Source organism: Macaca fascicularis, chromosome X (assembly GCF_037993035.2).
Source record: "Macaca fascicularis isolate 582-1 chromosome X, T2T-MFA8v1.1".
Classification (NCBI taxonomy): Eukaryota; Metazoa; Chordata; class Mammalia; order Primates; family Cercopithecidae; genus Macaca; species Macaca fascicularis.
The window spans coordinates 307235-317441 of NC_088395.1; the positions used below are offsets into that span (position 1 = coordinate 307235).

At 54.1% G+C, this 10207-nt stretch overlaps 1 protein-coding gene and 1 long non-coding RNA gene across 21 annotated transcripts in view; one reads left to right on the top strand and one right to left on the bottom strand.

Annotated features, from left to right (window-relative positions):
- Positions 1-10207, top strand: part of LOC141406868 (PI-PLC X domain-containing protein 1-like) — a 42506-nt gene that overhangs the window by 16231 nt on the left and 16068 nt on the right. For 18 of the 20 annotated variants that reach the window (XM_074029521.1, XM_074029523.1, XM_074029511.1 and 15 more), the window contains 5 exons: positions 247-394; positions 3321-3457; positions 4283-4411; positions 4957-5112; positions 6300-6483. In XM_074029521.1, coding sequence (XP_073885622.1) covers positions 268-394; positions 3321-3457; positions 4283-4411; positions 4957-5112; positions 6300-6483 — 733 coding nt within the window. In that variant the 5' untranslated portion in view covers positions 247-267. The remainder of the gene's footprint in view (positions 1-246; positions 395-3320; positions 3458-4282; positions 4412-4956; positions 5113-6299; positions 6484-10207) is intronic. The other 2 variants (XM_074029527.1, XM_074029526.1) reach the window with 1 other exon arrangement.
- Positions 3618-4391, bottom strand: LOC141409418 (uncharacterized). Its single transcript, XR_012430006.1, has 2 exons — positions 4260-4391; positions 3618-3998 (listed from the first exon to the last, which is right to left on the bottom strand). It is a non-coding gene; the product is annotated as an uncharacterized lncRNA (long non-coding RNA).

The following is a 10207-nucleotide window of genomic DNA, read 5'->3' on the forward strand; positions in this document are numbered from 1 at the left end:
GTTTCACCATGTTGGCCAGGCTGGTCTTGAACTCCTGAGCTCGCGATCCACCCCGCCTCGGCCTCCCAAAGTGCTGGGATGACAGGCGTGAGCCACCGTTCCCGGCCCCTCTCTCCCCTTTCTCAGGAAGTCTGATCTCCACCCCACACTCTCCACCACCCCAGCCCCTCCCAGGGGAAGCCATGACCCCTGTGAAAGCAGCACAACTTTAACCATAAAAAATATCTCTCTCCTCTTCTTCCTCAGGTTGCCCAGGGTTCACCTCCGATGGGCGGGCAGGTGAGCACTTCCAGCAGCTTCTCCAACCTGCGCTGCAGAAATGCGAACGAGGACTGGATGTCGGCACTGTGTCCCCAGCTCTGGGATGTGCCTCTCCACCACCTCTCCATCCCAGGTGAGGGTGGGGTGGGGTGGGGCGGGGGCTGTTACCTCTGCATTCCCCAGTGGAGATGCTGGCTGTAGGAGCAATCCTGGGTGTGGGGAAATCCTGCAAATCACACTGACGTGCATACACATATGTACGTAGGCATGGACATGCGCAGACATGGACACACAGAGGCATGCACACATGTACACACGTATGCACAGGCATCTATGCACACATGCACACGTGCACATATGCACACATACACACATGCACACACACACATTCACACATACGCACACACATATGCACACATACACACAGACACACACACACGTGCATACTGTGTTGGTCTGTTCTCACCCTGCGAAGAAAGACATGTCTGAGACTGGGTAATTTATAAAAGAAAGAGGTTTAATGGACTCACCATTCTACCTGGCTGGGGAGGCCTCACAGTCACGGCAGAAGGTGGATGAGGAGCAAAGTCACGGGTTACCTGGTGGCAGACAAGAGCGTATGCCGGGGAGCTCCCCTTTCTGAAACCATCAGATCTCAAGAGACTTCCTGTCATCGGAACAGCATGGGAAAGACCCACCCCAAGACTCAGTGATGTCCCACCAGGTCCCTCCCATGACACCTGGGAATTGTGGGAGCTACAGTTCAAGATGAGATTTGGGTGTGGACACCGCCAAACCATATCACATACACAGATGCACATAGACACATAGGCACACGTGCATGCACACACACGCATGTACACATGTACACACACACGGAAACATACACATGCATGCACACACAAATACATATGCACTCAGGCACGTACACTCACATTCATGCACATGCATGCACACACAAATACACACATGCACTCAGGCACGCACACACACATTCATGCACATACATGCACACACACATGCAGATACCCACACATGCACATGGAAACACAGATGCATGTGCACACATACACACATAAATGCACACACATGCATACACCTATAAACACATACATGCACACATGTATGCACACATACACGTACCCACACATATGCACATGGAAGCACACATACACACACATGGAGGCCCATGCAGGCACATGTATACATGCACATAAGCACACACATGTACACACACATGTATACATGGACAGAGGCTCACACATACTCATGCACACATGTCTACATGGATGTAGGCTCACACACATATGCATGCAGATGTGCAGATGTGTCACAATACTTATGCATATTCATGAACACACACATGCACAGATGCACCTACACATGCACACACGTGTATATCCATATGTAACGTTGCACATATGCACACACAGGTATCCATACACATACATGCATATGCGTCCACAAACATGTACATACATGCACATAGACACATATGCATACACGTATGTATAGACGCTTGCCCCTATGCACACGCACAGGTATATGTGCATGTACACATATACCTACACATGGACACATGTAGATAAGGCACATACACATGCACAATGTATACACATTTGTACTTATGCACACATATATGCACATGCACATATACAGACGTGTGTACACATGAGGCTATGTGTATATGTGTACATGTGTGCATATGAGTACATATACATGTATATCTTTGTATATGTATATAGAGCTATGTGTATATGTGTATATGTACGTGTATGTATATATGTGTATATGTATGTATATATATGCATATATGTGTATATGCGTATATATATGTGTATGTGCATATGTGTATATATGTGAATGTGTATATGTGTATATATATGTATGTTGTATGTGCATGTGTATATATACATGCATACGTGTATATGTGTATATATATGTATGTGCATATGCGTATATGTGTGTGTATGTGTATATATGTGTATGTATATATGTGCATGTGTATATATACATGTATATATGTATATATACACATATACATTTTCAGTTTTATATATACAGATATATACGTATCTGTATATACACAATATTTATGTTGATATTTAAATGTTATATTCATAAATGTATTTGTATACATTTAAATATACGTATCTTAACAACAACTACGTGTCATAGGCAGCAAATGCAAACGTCAGCCATCAGTCAGACTCCACAAAGATCTGTGTTGCGGCTCCCATGACAAGTGACCACACGTTAGGAGATGGCAAACAACAGAAATTAACTTTCTCCCAGTTCTAGGTATAGAAATCTGAAACAAGATATGGGCAGGACCACACTTCCTCCTGAGGCTCGAGGGGAGGGTCCTTCCTCCCTCTCTCAGCTCCTGGGGGCTCCAGGCATCCCTGGGCTTGTGGCCGCATCACTCCAGTCTCTGCCTCCGTCTCCACGTGGCCTCCTCTGGGTGTGTGTCTCCTAAGGACACCTGTCATTGCATTTAGGGCCCACCACAAAGCCAAGATGATTTCATTTTGAGAGCCTTCACTCACTTGCATGTGTAAAGACCCTATTTCCAAACAGGTTCTTGGGGGGGTTAGGACTTGAACAGCTCTTTTGGTGATCACCACTCAAGTCATTTAAATTGTGTTCAGTTCCTTCTGGAGGCTCTAGGGGAGGATCCTTCCTGCCTCTCCTAGCTCTTGGGGGCTCCAGGCATCCCCTGGGCTTGTGGCCGTATCACTCCAGTCTCTGCCTCCGTCTCCACGTGGCCTCCTCCTCTGTGTCTGTGTCTCCTCCTCTGTCTCTTACATGGACACTTGTCACTGGATTTGGGGCCTGCCCTACTCCAGGATGATCTCATTTCAACCTCATGATATCTGCAGAGACCCGGTTTCCACACAGGTCTCGTTCCCAGGTTCCAGGGGACATGAGTTTTGGGGGACGGCGTCCACCCCTCCCGCCATGCCTGTGCCCGTGCTGTGGGCGGGCGGCCGAGCACCTCACAGCAGGTGGCAGGGACGGGCCCGATGGTGACATGTCCGCGTGTGCTTCGCTCTCAGGGAGCCACGACACCATGACCTACTGCCTGAACAAGAAGTCCCCCATTTCGCACAAGGAGTCCCGGCTGCTGCAGCTGCTGAACAAGGCCTTCCCCTGCATCACGCGCCCCGTGGTGCTGAAATGGTCCGTCACCCAGGTAGGGTCTGAGTGGTGCCCTGTGGGCTCAGGAGGCAGATGGTGACTGTGGCTTTGCAGCAAAACGCAGCCCCTATCCCAGCCAGGGAGACAGGATGAAAACCAAAACCTGCTGCCCACCCAGAGCCCCCTTCCCAAAGGCAGAGGAGAGGGGAACACTGTTTTTATTTGCTTATTTTATTTTAGTTTTCTTGAGACGGAGTCTCGCTCTGTCGCCCAGGCTGGAGTGCAGTGGCACAATCTCGGCTCACTGCAAGCTCCGCCTCCCGGGTTCACGCCATTCTCCGGCCTCAGCCTCCCGAGTATCTGGGACTACAGGCGCCGCCACCACGCCCGGCTAATTTTTTGTGTTTTTAGTAGAGACGGGGTTTCACCATATTGGCCAGGATGGTCTCGATCTCCTGACTTCGTGATCCGCCCGCCTTGGCCTCCCAAAGTGCTGGGATGACAGGCGTGAGCCACCGTGTGCCCGGCCTGTCTCCTTCTTTCTGCCCCAACTGCAGCCCCTTCTGGTGACAGCTGGAAAGAGGGTGACTGGGGACCTGCAGGGACGTGGGTGAGACCCGTGTCAGGGCGGGGGCAGGTGCCCTTCCCCAGGACAGAGTCTCGCAGGCTCTGCTAAAAGAGGCCAGGTCCCCGGAGATCAGGTTTTCCCAGTGCAGGTCCCCGTGGCTGCAGAGCTCCCAGCACCAACAAACAGCTGTTGTTTCAACGTCCACGTCCCCCTGGACAGCAGGACGTGTGGGTGGACAATCCCACAGCCCGTCCCTGAGCCCCCAGGCGCGGCGCTCAGCCAGGCCGACCTGACGGCAGCCTGTGTCCACAGGCGCTGGACGTCACGGAGCAGCTGGACGCCGGGGTGCGGTACCTGGACCTGCGGATCGCTCACATGCTGGAGGGCTCGGAGAAGAACCTGCACTTCGTCCACATGGTGTACACGACGGCCCTGGTGGAGGTGCGGCCGGGCTGAGGGGGACGCAACGGGGAGAGCCGGAGGTGGCCAAGCTCCCGTGGGGACGAAACAGCCACATGCAGATCTGGACAGGAGATGCTTGGCCTTTAATGGGATGGGGACGTCACCTGCAGACCCAGACAGGAGACGCTGACCCCTGGGAGTCCCTGACGGGGATTTCTTTGTTGCTTTTTTTTTTTTTTTTTTGAGATGGAGTCTTGCTCTGTCGTCCAGGCTGGAGTGCAGTGGCCACGATCTTGGCTCACTGCAACCTCCGCCTCCCGGGTTCAAGCAATTCTCCTGCCTCGGCCTCCCGAGTAGCTGGAATGACAGGCGTGTGCCACTGTGCCCCGCTAATTTTTCTATTTTTAGTCGAGATGGGGTTTCACTGTGTTGGCCAGGCTGGTCTCGAACTCCTGACCTCAGGTGATCCGCCCGCCTCTGCCTCCGCCTCCCAAAGTGCCGGGATGACAGGTGTCAGCCACCGTGCCCGGCCTTCCCCGTGTTAGAGTCATGCAGGACTCAGTCCGGCCCCCCGCCCTCCCCAGGACACACTCACGGAAATCTCGGAGTGGCTGGAGCGGCACCCGCGTGAGGTGGTCATCCTGGCCTGCAGGAACTTCGAGGGGCTGAGCGAGGACCTGCACGAGTACCTGGTCGCCTGCATCAAGAATATTTTCGGGGACATGCTGTGTCCTCGTGGGGTGAGGAGGGGGAAGGACGTCCCCACGTCTGTCCCGGGGCAGGGGGATCGTGACCCTCAGACTCCGTCTGCCACGCCCCGGGTGTGGGTGCCGCGATGATTCCTGTAGCAGGCGAAGCTGCTGAACGGGGCTCCCGGCTCTCCCGCAGTGCGGGAGGGACCCTGGTGAGAACTGCTTCCCGTGACGGGTTTGGAAATGTGTGCAGTGCCAGCCGGGCGCGGTGGCTCACGCCTGTCATCCCAGCACTTTGGGAGGCCGAGACGGGCGGATCATGAGATCAGGAGATCGAGACCATCCTGGCTAACACGGTGAAACCCCGTCTCTACTAAAAAATACAAAAAACTAGCCGGGCGAGGTGGCAGGTGCCTGTCATCCAGGCTACTCGGGAGGCTGAGGTGGGAGAATGGCTTGAACCCGGGAGGTGGAGGTTGCAGTGAGCCGAGATTGCACCATTGCACTCCAGCCTGGGCGACAGAGGGAGACTGTCTCAAAAAAAAAAAAAAAGTATATATATACACACACACACACACACACACACACACACACAGCATCTTCCTGGCTCCATGGAGCCCCCACCCCCGGTCAGCGTCCGTGTGGTTTCCCCAGGGCTGCCGGCACACAGGAGCCCAGGCAGCAGCCTCAGAACGGCAGAGACACGTGCCTGCCCCGTTCTGTACGCGGGGCCCCCCGTGTGCACATCTGTTCCTGGCTACAAATGCTCCTTTTAAAACATTTGTAAAGTAAAAGAAAAAATTTTTTTGATACTGAGTCTCGCTCTGTCTCTCAGGCTGGAGTGCAGTGGCGCGATCTCAGCTCACTGCAGCCTCCGCCTCCCGGGTTCGAACGATTCTCCTCCCTCAGCCTCCTGAGTCGCTGGGATGACAGGCGTACACCACCACGCCTGGCTAGTTTTTGTATCTTTAGTAGAGACGGAGTTCCACCACATCAGCCAGGCTGGTCTCAAACTCCTGACTTCAGCTGATCCACCCGCCTCGGCCTCCCAAAGTGCTGGGATGACAGGCCTGAGCCACCGCGCCCGGCCAGAATTTCATTTTCGGTTTATACTCACATGTCGGGCCGTCCTCCCTCTCCGGCGTCCACACTTCTCGGCCTTCCTCTCTCGCGGGTGCCCCCCGTATCCCCGGCTCTCCTCTCTCCCCCGCACCCTTAACTCTGGTCCCTTGCAGGAGCTGCCGACGCTGCGGCAGCTGTGGTCCCGAGGACAGCAGGTCATCGTCTCCTACGAGGACGAGAGCTCCCTGGGCCGGCACTGCGAGCTGTGGCCAGGAATCCCCTACTGGTGGGGAAACACGGCGAAGACCGAGGCCCTCATCCGCTACCTGGAGACCATGAAGAGCTGCGGCCGCCCAGGTACCAGGGCGCGCCTGCTGGGGGTGGATTCCACACAGCCTCCTGGAGGCCCTGCCGGAGGCCGGGTCCACGTGGACTGAAAACAATTTAAAAGGAATCCAGGAACTGGGCGTGGTTAAGCCTGCACCTGTAATCCCGGCACTTTGGGAGGCAGAGACGGGCGGATCACAAGGTCAGGAGATCGAGACCATCCTGGCGAACACGGTGAAACCCCGTCTCTACTAAAAATACAAAAAATGAGCCGGGCGTGGTGGCGGCACCTGTAGTCCCAGCTACTCGGAGGCTGAGGCGGGAGAATGGCAGGAACCCGGGAGGCGGAGGTTGCAGTGAGCCGAGATCGCACCACTCTACTCCAGCCTGGGCAACAGAGCGAGACTCCGTCTCAAAAAAAAAAAAAAGCACCCAGGGAGAAAGCAGTCCACATACATTGGTGGGAGGAGGGATCAACAAGGTGTGGTCCATCCACGCTGTGGAATATTATGCAGCCATGAAAAGGAACGAGGCTCTGATGGGCATGAACCTTGAGGACATCACGCTCAGTGAGAGAAGCCAGACACAAAAGGCCACATAGTGTGTGAATCCGTTTACACGAAATGCCCAGAACAGGCCAATGCAGAGACAGAAAGAGGATGAGTGGTTGCCGGGGGCTGGGGAGGGGAAATGAGGACGGACTGCTTCACGGAAACGGGGTCTCCCTTTTGGGGCGATGAGAATGTTCTGAAACTAGGGAGAGGTCGGAGTTGCACAATGTGAACGCACTCTTTATTTTTTTAGTTAATTCTTTTATAGAGAAGGGGCCTCACTGTGTTGCCCAGGCTGGTCTCAAACTCCTTGTGTCAGCTGGGCGTGGTGGCCCACACCTGTGATCCCAGCACTTTGGGAGGCCGAGGCGGGTGGATCACGAGGTCAGGAGATCGAGACCATCCTGGCTAACACGGTGAAACCCCGTCTCTACGAAAAATTAGCCGGGCGCGGTGGCGGGCGCCTGTAGTCCCAACTACTCGGGAGGCTGAGGCAGGAGAATGGCAGGAACCCGGGAGGCGGAGCTTGCAGTGAGCCGAGATCGCGCCCCTGCGCTCCAGCCCGGGTGATAGAGCGAGACTCTGTCTTGGGAAAAAAAAAAAAAGGTAACTTTCTAGTGTGTGAATTTCAGCACAATTTTTGTAAGAGAGCCACCGAGGGGCTGTGAGGTGCAGGCAGCACTGGCAGGAGCCCGAGGGCTGGAGGAAGGAAGGTCCTCCCTGAGGGGATGGTGGCAGGTGCGGCCATCTCGGTCCTGCTGCATCCCACGGGGTCAACGTAAAACCCAGCTCACCGGCCGGGCAAAGGAGCAGCTTTTGTCAACTTGGTCTCTCGCCCTCACAGGTGAACCAGATTAGACTTCAGGAATGTCTCTTTTTTTTTTTTTTTTTTTTGAGACGGAGTCTCGCTCTGTCGCCCAGGCTGGAGTGCAGTGGCCGGATCTCGGCTCACTGCAAGCTCCGCCTCCCAGGTTCACGCCATTCTCCTGCCTCAGCCTCCTCAGTAGCTGGGACTACAGGCGCCCGCCACCTCGCCCGGCTAGATTTTTTGTATTTTTTAGTAGAGATGGGGTTTCACCGTGTTAGCCAGGATGGTCTCGATATCCTGACCTCGTGATCTGCCCGTCTCGGCCTCCCAAAGTGCTGGGATTACAGGCTTGAGCCACCGCGCCCGGCCATGTCTCTTTTTTTTAAACGGAGTCTAGCTCTTGTCGCCCAGGCTGGAGTGGAGTGACGCGATCTCGGCTCACTGCAACCTCCGCCTCCCGGGTTCAAGCGATTCTCCTGCTTCAGCCTCCCACCACGCCCGGCTAATTTTTTTATTTTTAAATTTTGAGTAGAGACGGGGTTTCTCCATGTTGGTCAGGCTGATCTCGAACTCCCTACCTCAGGTGATCCGCCCGCCTCGGCCTCCCAGAGTGTTGGGATTACAGGTGTGAGCCACCACACCTGGCCTTTTTTTTTTTTTCTTTTCAGACAGAGTCTTGCTCTGTCACCCAGGCTGGAGTGCAGTGGCGCGATCTCGGCTCATTTTAACCTCCGCCTCCCGGGTTCAAGTGATTCTCCTGCCTCAGTCTCCCGAGCTGGGATTACAGGGGCACACCACCACGCCTGGCTAATTTTTTGGTGTGTTTTTACTGGAGAAAGGGTTTCAGCCGGTTGGTCAGGCTGGTCTTGAACTCCTGACCTTACATGATGATCCCCTGGCCTCAACCTCCCAAAGCGCTGGGGTGACAGGCGTGAGCCACCGTGCCCAGCGTAGAAATAACCGTTAAAAACCACTCAGAGAACTTGGCCATAAACGTCTGTTGACTCTGCTGTCTCTGGCTGAGGAGTCAGTCCAGCTGGTCAACACCGGGGCACTGGAACGGACGTCTGGGGCAGCTTCTTCAAACACAGCTTGCAGACCGCATCCCTCTGCCCCCAGAGATTGTGGCTCAGCAGATCTCCATGGAGACCGAACATGTGCATTTGTAATTATTGCAGAGGCTCCACTTAGAGAATCACTGGTCAATGTCAGCCCTCTCCGTAAGCCTCATAGCAGACGGCACAGACTTAGTGCCTCAGACAACAGCATTCTTCTCTGTGTATCACGTGGGATAAGAACGTGGACATCTTGGGGCCATTATTCTGTCTCCCACGTGGGGTTAGGACGTGGATACCTTTGGGGCCATTATTCCGTCTCCCACGTGGGATTAGGACGTGGACATCTTTGGGTCCATTATTCTGTCTCCCACGTGAGATTAGGACGTGGATACCTTTGGGGCCATTATTCTGTCTCCCACGTGGGATTAGGACGTGGACATCTTTGGGTCCATTATTCTGTCTTCCACGTGGGATTAGGACGTGGATACCTTTGGGGCCATTATTCCGTCTCCCACATGGGATTAGGACGTGGACATCTTTGGGGCCATTATTCCGTCTCCCACGTGGGATTAGGACGTGGACATCTTTGGGTCCATTATTCCGTCTCCCACGTGGGGTTAGGACGTGAGCATCTTTGGAGCCATTATTCTGTCTCCCACGTGGGATAAGAACGTGGACATCTTTGGGGCCATTATTCCGTCTCCCACGTGGGATTAGGACGTGGACATCTTTGGGTCCATTATTCCGTCTCCCACGTGGGATTAGGACGTGGACATCTTTGGGGCCATTATTCTGTCTCCCACGTGGGATTAGGACGTGGACATCTTTGGGTCCATTATTCTGTCTCCCACGTGGGATAAGAACGTGGACATCTTTGGGGCCATTATTCCGTCTCCCACGTGGGATTAGGACGTGGACATCTTTGGGGCCATTATTCCGTCTCCCACGTGGGGTTAGGACGTGGACATCTTTGGGTCCATTATTCCGTCTCCCACGTGGGATTAGGACGTGGACATCTTTGGGTCCATTATTCTGTCTCCCACGTGGGATTAGGACGTGGACATCTTTGGGGCCATTATTCTGTCTCCCACGTGGGATTAGGACGTGGACATCTTTGGGTCCATTATTCTCCCACGTGGGATTAGGACATGGACATCTTTGGGTCCATTATTCTGTCTCCCACGTGGGGTTAGGACGTGGATACCTTTGGGGTTGTTCACCACCCACCACGTGTTTGATTTTCTGGGGGGACGGAGTTTCGCTCGTTGCCCAGGCTGGAGTGCAGTGGTGTGATCTCAGCTCACTGCAACCTCCGCCTCCCAGGTCCAAGCAATTCT